An 18,833-nucleotide genomic window follows, 5' to 3' on the forward strand; every position below is an offset into this window, starting at 1 on the left:
TTGGTGGGCCCCTGGTCAAAGGTTTTTGGGTGGGCCCCTGGTGTGCCAGTCCGACACTGCACCAGGTCCGGAATGGTAATCTGTGAGTTCTGGCAAATGCCAGAGAGCTGCTGTACGTTGCCATAGACAGTCACTATTTAGTGAGCTGGTGGGGGACTGATTGGGCCTCTGTGTACTTGAAATGCCAGGACCTATTTTGACTCCCAGTCTAGACCTGGTTGCCACCTTTTAGCCCAGTGGAGACAGGGCAGGGGGCGGGGCTGTGATGTGGAGGGGCGGGCTGTGATGCATAGGTGGCTGGGCCCAGATGCTGAGGGCATACCTCCCAACATTTTGGAAGTAAAAAGAGGGACAAAAAATTTTTTCCCGCACGTACAGCAGAAATTTTTTGACCACACCCTTTCTGTGGCCACACACCCTAATTACAATGTTCGTTTTACAAAATTTGGCAGGTTATGAAAGTTTGAAAATATTTCTCCTTATCTAAACTGTGTTTTTGTGTCTCAAAATTGTTACAAAGTATCTTACTTGCACCTGTTAGGTGTTCTGGGCTCTCTGCTAAAAACCAATTAAGTGAGAAACTTTGTTTCTTTTTCTGCCTGTTCAGTGCAGAGAAAAGAGAGACTTTCCAGTACAAATGAGGGACTGCGGGTTGAGCTGTCAAAAGAGGGACTGTCCCTCCGAAAAAGGGACAGTTGGGAGGTATGTGAGGGGGCTGACCATGATGTCGGAAGCAGACTCATTCTTAGAGAATCCTGCCCGGTTTTCCTAATTTGGAAAACCGGGCAGGCAGTTTTGACCCAGGCAGCCCTTCAAATTACCGGGCTGTCCAGGTCAAAACTGGACAGGTGGCAACCCTACCAGTATTTTACCGACCTGGCTGGTAAAAATGATGGTTGATCCCAATGTTATTAATAAGGAAAAAAGAGAAATATATACAGGAAGGCCGGTTATTTATTTCCGGAAAAGGTGGCAACCCTAGCTGTGAGTGCCATGGTGTTCTTTTGTTAATTGGTGTGGTATTTTGGAAGTTTGACTACAATGCAAATCCCATAGTTTCGTTAAACTTTACCAGAAGCTCCAAAGTTACAATGAGAACAGGACAAGGAAGTAGTTTCCTAAAAAAAAAACAACTCAGACTTGTGTGTTAAAAATTGCATATTTATTATGCAAATATAAAACCCTCCATTTTGGAAAAGAAACATCAAATAGGCTGCTCAGTTTTCAAACAATTGCTCTAAATGCAGTAGAATTAAAGGGTTTGGCCGCTGTCTCTGGAACTAGCAACAAGGTCCTTGCTTGTGACAGGGCCATTCATCATCCAACTGCCATTAGTTTAGTCTGGACCTACATTGACGTCATTGCGCGGCTCTGCTTCTGATTGGACAATCTCTAACATCGCTCACACAAGCTGAAGGAGCGCGCTCAGGTGCAGGTCTGGTAACGTGCGCGCTCTGTGCCTGCGCTCTGACGTCAGAAGAAGGAGGAAGTCAAGCGTTGTTCCATAATGGCGACAGGGAGAGGGAAGATGAGGTTCGGGATGTGAAGGAGAGCGGCCTTTCCTCGCTTCCTCGGCCTGGGTGCGTATATGGGATGGTGAGGATGATGGCTTTAGTCGTTCAGCTGTGTGTGAGCCCAGGAACTGACCATCTCCTCACAGGACGAACCACCCTGGTAGTGATTGATGGGTTATAGTGGGCTGTCACCTGCAGCTACCTGTCCAGTCTCTGCCCTCACAGCAAGGGGACCTGAGGAGAAAAGTGACTGTAACTAATATATCCTCCTAGGCACCCCTACTGGCACTGACACTGAAATGGGTGTATCAGCAATACTGACTTATAGGACTATTGGCAACTGTGGCAAATGCATGGGATGTCGCTTTACCTGTGATTAAAGTAATAATATAACCTTGTTATGAGCTAAGGGGGCCCAGCCTGAAGGTCAGTTAGGGTGAGATTTGGGGTGAGTGCTTATTTGTGTCCTGGGTACCCCTGGAACTATAGCAGGGTGACTGTTACCCCAATGTTTCTATATATCTGTAACCTTGTTATGAGCTAAGGGGCCCAGTCTGAAGGCCAGTTAGGGGGAGATTTGGGGTGAGTTCTTATTTGTACCCTGGGTACCCCTGGAACTATAGCAGGGTGACTGTTACACCAATGTTTCTATATATCTGTAACCTTATTATGAGCTAAGGGGGCCCAGCTTGAAGGTCAGTTAGGGAGAGATTTGGGGTAAGTGCTTATTTATACCCTGGGTACCCCTGGAACTATAGCAGGGTGACTGTTACCCCAATGTTTCTATATATCTGTAACCTTGTTATGAGCTAAGGGGCCCAGTCTGAAGGCCAGTTATGAGGAGATTTGGGGTGAGTGCTTATTTGTACTCTGGGTACCCCTGGAACTATAGCAGGGTGACTGTTACCCCAATGTTTCTATATATCTGTAACCTTGTTATGAGCTAAGGGGGCCCAGTCTGAAGGCCAGTTAGGCGTAGATTTGGGGTGAGTGCTTATTTAGCCACAAATAGTTAGAAGACTTTATTTTTGGTCATAATTGTGACCAGAGTATTAATAAATAGGAAGAGAACGGTTTCTCACTCGCACTGTATTATACCTTTTTTTTATTTTACAGAAGGGAATTCTGTTCCAGAATAAGTATTCAAATAATGTTTTGCAGCAAGCAAATGCGAGAAACGGTCACATTTACTCCTTTGGGTACCAGACTTGAGGTGGGGGAATTTGGAAAGCTCTAAAGCAGCTATAGTAAGACAACAGAAAGCAAACTGGTTTGGTGAATTTCCCTACATTTTTAGTGACTGGATACACTTTTACATCCTGATTTTGTAATACTGGGTCATTACCCATACACCAATTAGATATCTGTACAGGTGTGTTGTCCAAGGTATTGGGAAACATAATACGACATTGGAGAGCAATTCAAATAATTATACGCAGGAATTCACAACTCTTTAACGCTATTGTTTATGTAACACCAAAATATTCCACAATCACATCATTCACACCGTCTTACCTTGTTTGCACAGGTATGGGATCCGTTATCGAATTACAGAATGCCCGTCTCCCATAGACTTCATTTTATCCCAATAATCCAAATTTTTAAAGGATTTCCTTTTTCTCTGTAATAATAAAACAACACCATGTACTTGATCCAAACTAAGATATAATTAATACTTATTGGAAGCAGAATCAGATTCTTGGGTTTATTTAATGTTTACATGTTTTTCTAGTAGACTTAAGTTATGGAGAGCAAAATTACAGAAAGATCTGTTATCCGGGAAACCCCAGGTCCCAAGCATTCTGGATAACAGGTCCTATACCTGTACACTTTTCGTGACACAATGATTGTTTTATTAAAGGGCATCCTCTTGAAAAAGCTGCCGAACCCTGTACCAGATATTGCATAAAAGCATATTTTACTATTGCATTGGCTTTGTCATGGAGGGCAGTGTTTCATGCTTTGTGGTTGAATGTCATTGTGTCAGCACAGCAGTTCAAAACAAGTATCTTTTTGTGTTAAGTAGATTTTTTTTTTTTGGTGGTTGAAATTATTGTTCTTTGTATAGCGCTAACATATTCTTCAGCGATGTACAGAGATTATACATCACCCCCTCTATAAAATTTACACTCATTAGGGTCAATGAAACCGGAAGCCAGTTAGCCTGCCTGTATGTTTTTGAAGTATGGTAGTAATAAGACCTGTAGGAACCCCACTCAGACATAGGGGGAACATGCCAGTTATTTGCAGATAGTGTTGCCGTTAAGGTTGAGCCTAGGACCCCTTACCGTGCAAACCAGCAATAGGGGTTCTGTTTAAATGCAATTGCTGGCATTAAAAAAAACTAACAAAAACACAATTTTAATGTTATTCAAGCTGAACATATTTTTTATTGTTTTGTTTTTAATCCACAAATATTCTCTTGAGAGTTATGTGATATTTATTTATAATGCACTTGTGAATATTTGATAGCTGAACTGGGGAATTCCATACAAGCGTCACGTCTGCATTCTGGATATATATATACCTTTAACATCAAGCCATCGTTTTTGGGTACTGCACAATGTGGTCAATAAGTGTTCTGGTGATTTTGATCAGTGTTTTCTATAGATTCCCATTATTATATTGTTATTTGGGGGTCTGAAGATGTGTTAAGGAACCTTGGCACTATAGCCAGCGACATAACTAGAGGGGGGCGGGCCCTGGCACGGGACGTGCAGCCGGGCCCCCACCCCCCCTCCGTATGCCCGGAATCCAGCCAGAATCAGCAGCGTGCGAGCTGCTGGGGGGCCCTGAGGGGGTGCGGGCCCTGGCCCAATCTCACCCCCTGCTCCCCCGGTAGTTACGCCACTGACTATAACACTACAGGTTTTAGACCTGTTATCCAGGATACTCGGGACCTGGATCTTCATAACTTAAAGGACCAGTAACATGAATTTTTTTTTAATATTTGTTAGTATAGAATGAAAAAAAAAACCACAAAGACAAATTAAACTTTGAAATCGCTTTATTTCTTTATTGCCCTCCTCTTCAGAAAAGGTGATCCATCGTGCAGCGCTTGATTTCTCCTCCCTGCCTTCCTTATAGGAGATAGCCAGGGAGGAGATATTGAGCGCCGCATGATGGATCGTCGCCTTTTCAGAAGAGGAGCACAAGCAGAGTTTTGGTAAATTATTTCTTAATAAAGACTTAGCGATTTCAAAGTTTAATTTGTCTTTTTGTTTTTTTTTTCGTTCTATATTAGCGATTTTTTTAAAAAAAGTTGGATTATTTGGATAAAATGGAGTCTATGGTAGATAGCTCTCTAATTCTGAGCTTTCTGGATAACTGTTTTCCAGATAATGGATCCCATACCAGTACTACTCTACCCCATATGGTAATACTGTGACTCTGGGAATGTACAAATTCCTCCAATAATGGATAAAGGCAGGGTGCTTTATACTGGAGGACTCTCCATTACTATTGGAGGAATATCCATTACAGGTCAGAATGACTTGCCAAAACACCTAGAATGTCACTGTCCGATGACTGTGCAGCACATCTGTGTGAGGGGCCATTTGCCAACAAAACCTCTTTTTATTTTATAGTCTATCTACATGCACAATTGATGACATTAGTACAGGTATGGGACTTGTTATTCAAAATGCTTGCGACCTGGGGCTTTCCAGATAAGGGGTCTTTGTGGTATAGGTTTGGCTGGAAAGCATTTTAGATTGATTGATTGCATCTAATGTGGGAACTGCTGTGTCATCTTGGAGAAAATAGCATATAAAGCGAAAGCTACTAGAGTAGAAAAGTACCTAAACCTTTTTAAATGAACAATTTACAGTCAAAGGGATGTTATTCTCAGAAATAAGTTTTGTAGTTAATGTAATATTTTGTAAACAAATCCTGTTTGACACCCATTGTGAGCAGCAGTCCTGTCCTGCTTTATGGCTGAGATTCTAGCTATCTGTATAACAGAGCATTCTGTCCCAGTGGCTGCACAAATCCTATCTGATCCCCATTGTAAGCAGCAGTCCTGTCCTGCTTTATGGCAGCTGAGATTCTAGCTATCTGTATAACAGAGCATTCTGTCCCAGTGGCTGCACAGATCCTATCTGATCCCCATTGTAAGCAGCAGTGCTGTCCTGCTTTATGGCAGCTGAGATTCTAGCTATCTGTATAACAGAGCATTCTGTCCCAGTGGCTGCACAGATCCTATCTGATCCCCATTGTAAGCAGCAGTGCTGTCCTGCTTTATGGCAGCTGAGATTCTAGCTTTCTGTATAACAGAGCATTCTGTCCCAGTGGCACAAATCCTAACTGATCCCCATTCATTATTATTATTTATGACGATTATACGTCATTCACATCAGTCACCAGTGGAGCTTACAATCTAAGGTTCATATCACACACACAAGGTTCATCTTTATCAGATTTAACCTCTCTATATGCTTTTGGGTTGTAGGAAGAATCCCACACAGATACAAAGAGAACATACAAACTCCTTGCAGATAGTGTGAGCAGCTGAAATTGAACGTAGGTCCCCAGTGTTTTGCTAATCAATATAGATGTGTACTATAAGGGGTGGTATATAGCTAAGTAGCACCTTTGCTAGAAATAAAAACTAACCTTGTGTATTCTGCTTTTTCTTTAAATTAAAAGCAATCTGTGTTCTCCTTATTTTTGGCCATTTTAAAGCGGTATTTAATACAGGCATGGGAGCAGTTATCCAAAATGCTCGGGACCTGGGGTTTTCCGGATAAGGGATCTTTCTGTAATTTGGATCTTCATATTTTAAGTCTACTAGAAAATCATTAAACGTTAAATAAACCCAATAGGCTGGTTTTGCTTCCTATAAGGATTAATTATACTGTATCTTAGTTGGGATCAAGGTACTATTTTATTATTACAGAGAAAAGGGAAATAGTTTTAAAAAAATCTGGATTTGATATAATGCAGTCTATGGGAGACGGCCTAGAGCTTTCTGTATAATGGGTTTCCAAATAACGCATCCCATACCTGTACAACAGTGTTTTAAAAGGGGGATTTTATTGCTTGCTCTTTCTGCTTTCATCTTCCAAGGTAACTACTTCCTTCCTTGCAGTTATGCGATTCTGACTTTTAAACAGAGTCAGACTCTAAAAAACACAGGGTTCCTGTTGTTCACACTAAGTAAATATACATGGTTATTATTCAATGTCTTAGGTCTAAACTGTATAATGAAGTAGGATGAGCTAGCCATATATTAACTCTCCTCATAAGCGCAAACATAGAATAAACTTAAAATAGAACTAAAGCTTAACTAAAGAAGTAGCTAGAAATGTTGTACATTATGTTTTGTGCTTCTGTGCCAGCCCAAGGCAACCACAGCCCTTTAGCAGTAAAGATCTGTGTCTCCAAAGATGCCCCAGTAGCTCCCCATCTTCTTTTCTGCTGATTCACTGCACGTGCTCTGTGGTGCTGTCACTTCCTGAGCTTAGAAATGTCACAATATAAGGCTGATTAGTAATTAATACAGATAATTACTACATGGCAGCACAGAAACCAGTGCAATTAGCATCAGAATTTAATAATCAGCAAACCTGTAGTATCAGCTTATATTACAGGGGAAGCTCATTTTCTGCTGGATAATTAGTGATGAGCCCTAAGCTTAGCTTCTCAACAGCTGCTCAGAGCCCACTGAGCATGTGAGTGTCACAGACACTTTCCAAGATGGTGACCCCCTGTGACAAGTTTGAAGTCCTGGATCATTGCTGCTATTGACAAGCTGAAACTTTAGACTGGTGCAATAAGTTCAGTATATAAAACATGGCATTTTTAACCCTATTCTTTTTTTAGGGTCTAATTCTCCTTTAATGTAATGAACATGTTACAATGTGGTTGAAGTAGGGCTGCCATACTAGACCTGTTCCCTTCTGAAAAAGTCCCTATTTAAATTTGCATGGGGGAGTGCCGTTCCTGCTACTCGTGTCACTGTCTCTGCTTACTTTCTGCCAGAAATACATTACTCCTGTCTTGATTTATGGCCGTATTTCTAGCTGTATACTTCCAATTTAGACAACATTTCTCTGATGGGCAGTTACAGCACTGCTGTCTGGGAAGTCCTGCGGCGTATTGAACTTTATGCTGCAATCTAAACCTCTAAAGGCAACTCTGTGGAGTTAAAATGTGATGAGTGTTCCTTTAACACTTAGGGAGATATAGTGTTTGGGTTTTTCCTATCAAAGGTGTGTCCGGTTGCACTAGAAACCTACATGCCACGCTGTCTGTGTCGCTTTTACACGAAGCAGGATCAGTCGGCAAACTGCATTTTATGGTGGGTGCATTAAAAACCTTTCTCGGTGAAGAAATATTCCCATTTTTTGGCAGTCCGTCAAAAACAGGATGACTTGCTGCTGCCAGGCATGCACAATCTGGTTGTACAGAAAGGAAGCTCCACTCGACAGCACTTAATACCCCTCCGAATTGTGTCTGTAAGTTACCCTACCATTTAGACTGTAAGCCTGATGGGACAGGGACCTCCTTTTGTCTCCTTGATACTGAGCACTTAATCTGTATTGTAATTATACTTTATATTTATGGGAATTGTATTTTAAAGGGATTCTGTCACGATATTTATGATGTAGCTTTTATTTCTAGATGACACTGTTTATTCGCACTACAATATAAAATTGAATTCCTGAACCAGCAAGTGTATTTTTTTAGTTGTAATATTGGTGTGTAGGTGCATCTCAGGCCATTTTGCCTGGTCATGTGCTTTCAGAAAGAACAGCAGCACTTAAGGATGGAAATGCTTTCTGACAGGCTGTTGTTTCTCCTGCTCAATGTAACTAAATGTGTTGCAGAGGGACTATTGAGTGATGTTCTTAGATCTACCAGGCAGCTGTTATTTTGTGTTAGGGAGTGTTAACCTCCCATTGTTAGGCGGCTGGCGGGAAAAAGGCAAGGGGATGATATCACTCCAACTTGCAGTAAAGAGTAACTGAAGTTTATCAGTCACATGACTGGGGGTAGCTGGGAAACTGACAATATGTCTAGCCCCATGTCAGATTTTAAAATTGAATATAAAAAGATCTGTTTGCTTTTTTGAGAAATGGATTTCAGTGCAGCATTCTGCTGGCGCAGCACTATTAACTGATGCGCTTTGGAAAAAAACGGTTTCCCATGACCGTATCCCTTTAATAATTGCAGTATCCCCCCCCCCTGTTTGTTCTGCTAATTTATTGTTCTGTTGTACAGTGCTTTGCCCTCAAGGAGCGCAATACAAATAAAAATATACATAATCTTCTCACTGCCTGCACTTTCATGCTCGAATAGGGTTTATTGGACAACCAGATTTTTCAATCCAGCGGCTAAAGGCCTCACCAGTGGAAATAATTAAGGCTTAAAGGGGAACTAAGCTATAAAAAATGTGCTAATTTACTTGCTGTTCTTAGCAGTTTTAACGTAACCGTTTTAGACGGTTAATAGGCTTTTGAGTCTGCTACCTAAGGGTTAACTGAATATTTTGAAGTGCATAAACCACTTCAGAGGGTTAGGTGGGGGGTGGTATAGAGGCATTGGTCCCATTCCATCAACAGACGTAAGGGAGCAGGAGCTGTTTGTGTACACAGCAGGATGTATAACAACATAGGTCAAGATCTAAAGTCAAGAAATTGTCGTCAGAAATGTACCATTTGCACACCGACACGGTGATGAAACTGCAGCTGCATTTAAGGATGTGGTTGTAGGTATGCAGGAGACAAAAAAAAATGTTTCCATTCATAAATTTTTGTTCTAGAAATAGGGGGGAATCCCCTTTGCCGGAGAAGAAAGCACAGAATGTTCCTAAATATTGCTGAATCCTGTCTTGCACAACTGATAGCCTCGTTATTAGTCATTCACTAAATAACCGCCTCCCCCCCCAATCCTATCAGATTGCGTTTACTGTCAGAAATAAGAAACGCTATTTATGTTGTGTGTTGGTTGTGCATTATGCAATTATATGCTGTTCTAAGACAGATTGAAGTTTATGCTGCCATACAATTTAATAAGGTTTTCTGCATGTTACAGCTAAAAGTCTAAACATAAAGTTTGCTTGGTTACCAAATATCTCATTTAAATTTTTCAGCCTTGGCAAGATGACGGATTGCGGCTTCAGCCTGTTTATTCCTCATCCCATCAAAAATCCTTGGAAAAGATGAGGCGACTGCGCTAGCTGCAGGGAGGGGGAAGTAAAAACTGCATTTCAATGGATACAAAGTACAAGGAAGACCTCTTTAGAAAATATGTACAGTACCACGAGGCCAAACTGGATGCGCCTGACAACAAGCAGCGTACGGTCAGCGACGAGTATCTTCGCACGGCGGCGTCGGCCTTTCTCAGCCTCCCAAAAGTCGATCCCCTTTATCGATTCCGGCTGATCCGATTCTACGAAGTTTGTGAGAATTCCCTGAAGTCGCTGGTGACTTCGAACCTACGTTCTCTGCACAATGCGGCCGCCATGCTTGAAACAATTGGGATTAACCTCTTCCTGTATCCCTGGAAAAAGGAGTATAAAAGTATAAAGGTGAGCCTCCGTTGTTTGTCCGATAGAACTTCGACATTCATTATCTGTACTCCATATTGAGATTGGATAAATGAACCATTACACAAGCCACCGCCCTTTCTCCTCACAGGGCATTCTGTCTGTTTATATATAGATGTATCCTTGCTTTTACCCACGCCTGTTAGGGATATCATCTTGAGTTCAAAGCAATATGGTAGAAACCAAACATAAGGAGCAGTTTATTATACAGATTGCATCAAGAAATAATCCCAACACTGGGAATGGACACCTTAAAATGGTATCATCGGTAACGGAATGACATTTTTTTTTGTGAGTTATTAACCCATTTATTCATCCCTCTAGTTAAAGGGGAACTATCACGAAAATGAAACTTATGTTAACTTCCTCATACTGAAATAAGAAACTTTGTAAATATAATCCATTAAAAATTCTGTACCGTTTCTGGAATAATAAAATACGTTTATTTTCACTATCCCTCTATCGGCATCTGTTTCTCTTCATTCTGTCTTCATGCATCAGTTGGTTGCCAGATTGTTAGATTCAATATATCTTATAGGGGGGCTCCCTTTCCTAGCAGATGTATTAGAGCTCACTCAAATAACTGATTCCAGTACAAACAAAATCGAACAAAATAACTGCCTTTTTCACAATTCCTGCATGCAGAGAGACAGGATTTCTGGTGATTTTAATAAAGTGAGCTCGAATACATCTTCTAGGCAAAAGGAGCCCCCCTATAAGATATATTGGATCTAACTTTCAATGACTATCTGACACCCAACTCCTGCATGAAGAGAGAATGAAAAGAAACCGATGCTGAGAGAGGAATAGTGAAGATAAACTTCATTATTTCAGGAACAGTACAGAATATTTAATTGATTTTGTTTAGAAAGTTTCTTATTTCTTATTAGAAAGTTTTCTTATTTCAGTATGCTGAAACTTCTATTAAATGATCCCCTTTAATATATGATCCTGCTAATAAACTGACAGCAAACTGTATGTACCAATGAACCTGCTGATCTATAACTTGCATCTAACCTTGGTATTCCTTTCTTTTTATCTCAACAGACATACACGGGTCCATTTGTATATTATGTAAGAGCTGCACTTACTGATGATGACATCAGGCATATTTTGCATAATATGGGTTATGTCCAAGAGCTTGGGCCAGTGTACAGGCTGAAAGACCATGTGGACACCACACAAGTTAAGAAAGTTGCCTTTGAACTTTTCTTGGCGAGGGTTGAATGTGAACTGCTGCTAGAAATCTACTTACAAGTCAAGGACAGAGGCTACCTAGAAGTCGACGTCGTTAACGAAAGAAGGAACAGCAACGAGGACGTTCGGGGTTGCACGGACGAAATGAAGAGGAGGGCCGAGTGCAAGGAAACTTTAAATATATCTATGGCAAGGATGGTTCTTCAGAAATCTGCCAGTGAGCGAGCCCCTTCAAAAGACTACTTCAAACCGAAGGTGACCAAACCATCGAAATCTGTTGACACGTACGATAACTATTGGGACAGTAAAAACAAGCCGCCTCTCATACCATCTTTAAGTCTGAGGAAAGAGACAATTTTAGTGGACGCAGAAGATGATCTCAAAGATGAAATTATACGACCCTCGCCTTCTTTGCTGACCATGTCAAGCTCTCCACATGGTTGTTCTGATGAATTTTTAAACCTTTCCTCCAACCCTAATGGAGTCTTACGATCAAACTCGACCTATGGTTATTACCCGCCCGAAGACGAAGTCGATTTGTACACAGACCCGGACACTAGAATGCAAAACCTTAAGAGGCAGGAATATGCCAAACCGGACGTGTGGCTATTGAAAAACGAAATGAACCCACTATATCACAAGCGTTCGCATTTAGCCAAAGAGACCGCTTTCATGAAGTGCCAAAGTTGCGGTGTATTGTGCAGTGGCTCATTGTGCCAAAAGTGTGATAACGTACTCCTCTTTAGACCGGATGTCCCATCACACAAGCAGAGTAGCCTGTCAATCAAAACCACAGGTCAGAATGACAATTACTCTTCCGGGTCCGTCCTGCGCGAGAAGTCTTCTTATGGCTCGTCGTCCCAAGAGAGGGCTTCTCAGCAAAATCCAAAAATGAAGCCGTCATCCACACTGCGCTGTGGCTTTTGCAACAGGCAAGGGGCCTCCAACACTTGCACAGTCTGCTCCAAAGTCTCGTGCAACAACTGCATCACTGCATACTGTCGGGAATATTGCTGCCGGAAAAGCGATTTTCATAAATTTGCACCTAACAATCAGCTAAATTATAAATCATCCCAACTGCCCCATCTTGTTTTGAGATAGACTTGCAACCTCTTGCTGAATAAGGGCTAACAGGATTCGCCAAGTCTCTGGAACAGGAACACACTGGACTTGACTGTTCAGGGAAGAGAAATCTATCAGTGTTTTTTTTTTTTTGTGTTTTTAGTTTTGGTGACGTCGGAAATACTGTGGATAATTCTGGTTCTCGCTGCTACAATTTGGTGCAATAAAATCCCTGTGGTTTTGCTGTAAATCTTAAAAGTGCATTTCCAGAAGGAATTAAATTTGAGAGCATATTCCTTTAAAAGACATCTAGAGTATGGTAGAGCTTGTTATTGTCGGAAGTACATTTTTTTTTTATTGTCTCTCCTTCAGCCGTTTGCTGTAGGTCTCTATACTTGTCAAGCACTTGGAGATTTGCCATTAAAATGCCAACATTTTGTCACACTTGCCTAAACCCTGAGATTTCCCCCTGAATATAAAGACAGATAATCAAGATTCATTCTTTGACGTAAGCAAATTTTCTTAGTTAACTGGTATCTGGTTTTGCATGCAAATAATAACCTGCAAGTTGGGTAATTTAGGTGGTGGTTATTCAGGCCGTTAATTTGGAAGTTGTAGCCTGTTCCTGTGTATGGTGTTTCCCAAGTTTATAGGGTGAAAGTTCATTGTTTGCTTGTTTAATCAGCTCTGTATTTTAGGGGTGGTAGCAAAGACATCTGATCTGTCATGGTGGGGTGTGCACCATGCCCTGCCCTGTTTGTCGGTGACATGGATATTGATATATTCCCAGGCTGTTGGCTAACGGGAAATTATGATTTGTATGTGGTGATGGGAATTTGCTGGTTGAGCCCAACTAGGTGCCATACGCAGGTCTGAACGCCCTATGCCATGCAGGTGGGCCTGAGCACATCTCTGCAGGGAAGGCATGATAATTCTACTGTGCATGGTTGCAGTTGACGTGTGAATATTCTGGGGCTTTAAAGGGGCAGTATTTATCTATATCCCGATATGGCTTGTTCTCAAAATGTCTTCAGCTAAGGGCTAGTCCACACGGGGAGATAGCGACGCGTTTGCGGTCGCGGCGACAAAGCGCCGCGACAGTCGCCCCGACCGGCGCAGGCGACAGTTTTGTATGGGCGCCTATGTAAAAACGCCTGTGCTAACCACACGAGGCGATGCGCTTTTCAACAGTCGCCTGAAAATGCCTCGCCAGGCTTTTTCAGGCGACTGTTGAAAAGCGCATCGCCTCGTGTGGTTAGCACAGGCGTTTTTACATAGGCGCCCATACAAAACTGTCGCCTGCGCCGGTCGCGGCGACTGTCGCCGCAAACGCGTCGCTATCTCCCCGTGTGGACTAGCCCTAAGAGATCATTAGCCTCATTTGTTCCTGTTTATTTCCACTTCCATATCAGGGTAATATTTATAAATGACCATCTAAAGTAATCCCAAGTCTTGCTCATTGCCCACCCATCAGCTATATAACTCCTGGTGTTTCACAGTAAAACCGCTTAGAACTGTGGCCTAATAACCATAGGGCATAGCTTGCTGTCATTGCTAGCTTTTAAATATGACAGAGGCGCTCCTTCAAAGAGAGTATAGCAGTAAAGCCATCCCCTATTACTAGACAGAATTAAAGTAAAACTATACCCCTCAAACAATGTAGGTCTCTATAAAAAGATATTGCATAAAACAGCTCATATGTAAAACCCTGCTTCATGTAAATAAACCATTTTCACAATATGCTTTTTTAGTAGTATGTGCCATTGGGTAATCCTAAATAGAAAACTGCCATTTTAAAAAAATAAGGGCAGCCCCCTGGGATTGTATGATTCACGGTGCACACAAACATACCTATCACAATATATGTTAGGTCACAGACAGAGTTCTGTCTATTGCTTCCTCACTTCTTCCTGTTACAGTTAGTGCTGCAGTATTTCTGGTCAGGTGATCTGAGGCAGCACTCAGACCATCACGAAATGGTGGCTCAAGGCAAGAGATGTAAAAGGGCAAGATTTACTTAAATATATATATATATATATATATATATATATATATATATATATATATATATATATATATATATATATATATATATATATATATATATATATATTTAATCAGTATGACAAGATTCTTTAATGTGCCACTTAAAGGAGAATTCAACCCCAAGGCACATGCGCAGTAGGAGGCATTTACCGGTAAGGATCTACTGCGCATGCGCCGAAAGTCACGAAGTTTCTGAAAAAAGAAATCGCAAACTTCGTGACTTTCGGGGTGCATGCACAGTTGGAATCATTTGCCAGTACGGGGGGTCTACGTAGGGAGGGGGGGGGAGGTATTTTTGCGCCTAGGGGTTGAAATCTGTTGCTCAAGTATTCGTTTTGGGGGTATAGTTTTCCTTTAAGTAAACCAATCTGGTTAGAATTTTGTTTTGATATCCGTGTCACCGGGGTTTTGCTTATTAAGATCTAAGATAATGCCTTACAATTTAAAGGGGCAGTAAACCACCTTTTCCAATGTGACCTATAGTGCAGCAGGCAGGGCAAAAGATCATAAATCAGAGGCTCTCGTCTTATCATGATGGGGGTATAACAGTTACCAGATGATTGCTGGGAGTCAGAACAATATAAGCCATAACTGCCCTGTCCTGTTTTATGATGACCGCTTCAAAAAACATTTGTTATGTTGCAACCTCATCAGATACCAGATATGCACTGGTGGTCTTTACTTTATACCCCATAGCCTGGAAACATTTTACTATACATTATTGATGCATTTTCTCCTTTACTGTGCCCATACACAGGCAGATATTGGGTGCTGCCTTGGGTCTTTCGCCAAAAGAGCGGATCACTCCCCGATATGCCCACCTTGATGGACCGTATCAGCGAACAGATGCGATCCGATGAGATTGTTACCCCTACCCGATCGACATCTGGCCCAGATATCGATCAGGGAAGCCCGTCGGAGGGCCCCATACACAGGCCAATAAGCAGCCGGCTCGGTCTGTCACCAGCTTTTATCGGCCTGTGTATGGCCACCTTTAAAGGGGAGGTTCACCTTTCAGTTTAATTTTTCATATGTTATAGAACCGCCAATTCTAAGCAACTTCGGTCTTCATTTTTTTTTTTTATATAGTTTTTAAATTTGCCTTTTTCTTCTGATTCTTTCCAGCTTTCAAATGGGGGGTCACTCACCCCATCTAAAAACAAATATCTCAAAAACCACAAATAAAAAAAAAAAACAATTGCAGATTGTCTCAGGATATCACTCTCTACATCATACTAAAATTTAATTTAAAGGTGAACAACCCCTTTAAACGAAGAGTAATACCAAAAAATGAAAGTGATTTAAAGTAAGCATAAAGTAGCATGTAGTGTTGCCATGTACTGGTAAAACTGTGTTTGCTTTAGGGATGCACCGAATCCACTATTTTGGATTTGACCGAACCACCAAATCCTTTGCGAAGGATTCTACCGGATAACAAACCGAATCCGAATCCTAATTTGCATATGCAAATTAGTGCCTAGTTTGCTTCAGAAACACTGAACTATAGTTCATATAAACAAGCTGCTGTGTAGCAATTGGTGGAAATTGAAAAAAGTCTATATGGCACAGGTTAAATAGTGGATACTGGTAACACCATTATGTGCTACAGAGCTTATCTGCAATCTACTGTGTAACCTGAGCCTTCTCTCCTTTGAATGGCTGCCCCCATTGCTACACAGTAGCTTGCTTATATAAACTATAGTAGTGTTTCTGAAGCAAACACACCAGTTTTACTAGTGCAGGGCAACACTGCATTTTATTTTTATTATTTTAAAACAATTAATTTTTTTGATGTTACTGGTCCTTTAGGTATGCAGCCCATTGGCTTGTCTGTGGGACCAATCAATGTCATCTATTCACCCTTATCTCTTGATATCTGATGAGGTTCGTTCAGGAATTGATGGGGGCCAGATGAAATGGCTTTTTGGCCAAGGATGGCATCCGTTCTTCTATGCGGTCATTTCTGTGTCCCGCTGTGTAATGCTCCAAAATTCGACTTGTTTCTGTGTTAACTATAAGACCCTGGATTTTCACTTTGCAGACGACCCTCATTCATGAGGGGATTATAAAGCCTTGTGTATTTTGTGTCTTAAATGCCCCAACTCTAGCTCTCTGCTGTTCCACAACAATCTGTATCCCCCTTATCGTTTCTGCATAATGGCCCGCAATGTGAATCTCAGAGAAGCAATGTATGTATCACAGCATGGAAGGATGGGACTGTTCCTATAGCTGTAATTTCTAATTAACACAATGTGACACGTGCCCGGGCAGCTAATCGGGGGTTGTATAAGTGCCATGCAGTTTTTCTGGTAGTCGAGCTTTCGCCATGTTGTTACACTATCGCCTATTATTGTCTTGATGTCACGAAGCTTGAGCGCAAACGACGGACCCTACTGAGCACATCATCCTTAACGCACATATCCGCCCTCGATCCCGTTTAAGCATCACATTGCACGGGCAGGAGATGTATTTTTGCGGTTTCTTTACTAAATGTAGATATGTATATAAACAGTGCAAAATGGAGAAGGAAAACAAATATATAAATGTACAGTTCTTTTAATCATCTTTTTTTCCTGATGTATTGCCTGTATGCTGGTCCGCTATTTCTGGTTCACGAGTCCTATATCCATCTAGGTAATTAACAGCACTACAGTAATCCGAAATACTCCGTAATGCCACGTAACCTGTACAGTAACCTTGGAGGGACCCGTTTCGGCTGACGAAAGGGAGTCCCCTGTACATAACCACCTTTAACAGTAGTACAAAGTGTGTTGACTTCTGAGTGATAATGACATGCTATTTTTTTGTGTATATTTTGATGTATGAGGATGCTGTGTCAACAGTTCAAACAACAAAGTATAAAATATAAACTTATTTTAAGCCTGTGTGGTCTTTGCTTCTCATTTGCTTTAAAAAAAAACGTAAACTGTCATATTGTGTGGTGGACGGGGTGTTCCCTGCTACTTTATTCTGCCACAAAATATACTTGGACTTGGATTCTATATGTACACCATTATCTCCTTTAAAAGTGATTATAATATCTATTGAAACTGTAAATTGAATATTCCACAGGATGTCCCATGAATGGTGCAACTGTGAACTGGCAAATAGCTAACAACTTTCATTTTTCTAATTTGAACACTAGAGGGCGATCACAGGTAAGTGTTTGTATTAGGACTGAATTCAAGTCGCAATTTAAATGTGTGAATTACATGAACCCTTTAGGGTAAGGGCACACCTGGAGATTTGGGGAGATTTATTTGCCCGGCGACTAATCGCCTCTTTTTTGGGGTGACTAATCTTGCCTGCTTCAATGAAAAACCGCCTGCAACAATGCACTCGCGACGCTTCGATTTCCAAAGTCGCCCTAAGTTTCCTCATGAGGAAACTCCGGGCGACTTTGGAAACCGAAGCGGCGCGAGTGCCGTGCCGAAGGCATTTTTTCATTGAAGCCGGCAGAAGACACGGGGAAGCAGTTTGGGGAGACTAGTCGCCCCAAAGAAGAGGTGATTAATCGCCGGGTGACTAAGGGCTTTAGCACACAGGCAGATTCAGGGAGATTTATTCACCTGGCCCTGTTCTCCCTACCTTTTGCCTGCTAAAATGAAAAATCTCCTGCGGCAATGCACTCGCAGCTCTTCGATTTTCCAAAGTTTCCTCGTGAGGCAACTTCGGAAATCGAAGCGAGGCGAGTGCATTGCCGCAGGCGATTTTTCATTTAGGCAGGGAGAAGGCAGTTCGTGGAGATTGTCGCCCCGAAGAAGAGGAGATTAGTCGCCAGGCGACTAAATCTCCCCGAATCTGCCCGTGTTCTAAAGCCCTTAATCTCCCCGAATCTCCAGGTGTGCCCTTACCCTTAAAGGGGTTGTTCACCTTTGAGATAACATTCAGTATGATGTAGAGAGTGATAGTCTGAGACAATTTGCAATTGGTTTTCATTTTTTATAGTTATTGAGCTTTTTATTCAGCAGCTCTCCAGTTTGCAATTTCAGCAATTTGGTTGCTATGGTCCAAATTACCATAGCAACCATGCACTGATTTGAATGACAGACTGGAATATGAATAGGATAGGGCCAGTATTGAACGATTAATAATAAAAAGTAGCAATAACAATACATTTGTAGTTTTACAGAGCATTTTGGTTTTAGATGGGGTCAATGACCCCCATTTGAAAGCTGGAAAGAGCAGAACGCAAATAATTAAACCACTATAACAAATAAATAATAACGGCCAATTGAAAAGTTGCTTAGAACTGGCCATTCTATAACATACTAAATACCACCCCTTTAGGCAAAGACCCCTGTGCTTTTGTGTTGGCACCATAATTACTCTGTTTCATAGCCGCCCTACGTATGAGTTATTCTAACACCAGGTAATGTTTTGTCATGCACCATTGAAGTCATATATATTGGCTGTATATCACACAGGCAGTGTAAATTGTCACCTGTAAACTTTTTTTTTTT

General features: G+C 41.5%; 1 protein-coding gene across 3 annotated transcripts; it reads left to right on the forward strand.

The window, feature by feature from the left end:
- Positions 1–1,396: 1,396 nt before the first annotated feature.
- On the forward strand, positions 1,397–12,823 carry spata2.L (spermatogenesis associated 2 L homeolog). 3 transcript variants are annotated; one of them, NM_001086314.1, is given in 4 exon segments: positions 1,497–1,580; positions 9,610–10,047; positions 11,113–11,391; positions 11,394–12,154. In NM_001086314.1, coding segments are annotated over 3 exon segments (687 nt in total). In that variant the 5' UTR covers positions 1,497–1,580; positions 9,610–9,729; the 3' UTR covers positions 11,484–12,154.
- Positions 12,824–18,833: the final 6,010 nt, after the last annotated feature.

The sequence above is a fragment of the Xenopus laevis genome, chromosome 9_10L (assembly GCF_017654675.1).
Source record: "Xenopus laevis strain J_2021 chromosome 9_10L, Xenopus_laevis_v10.1, whole genome shotgun sequence".
Taxonomy (NCBI): Eukaryota; Metazoa; Chordata; class Amphibia; order Anura; family Pipidae; genus Xenopus; species Xenopus laevis.

What these genes read in the sequence shown, in the direction of transcription:
- spata2.L (XM_018234034.2), top strand. Translation starts at nt 9,730, where the DNA reads ATGGATACAAAGTACAAGGAAGACCTCTTTAGAAAATATGTACAGTAC. An exon ending in AGGAGTATAAAAGTATAAAG is followed by an intron (nt 10,048 to 11,112) that starts GTGAGCCTCCGT and finishes TTATCTCAACAG; the next exon opens with ACATACACGGGTCCATTTGT.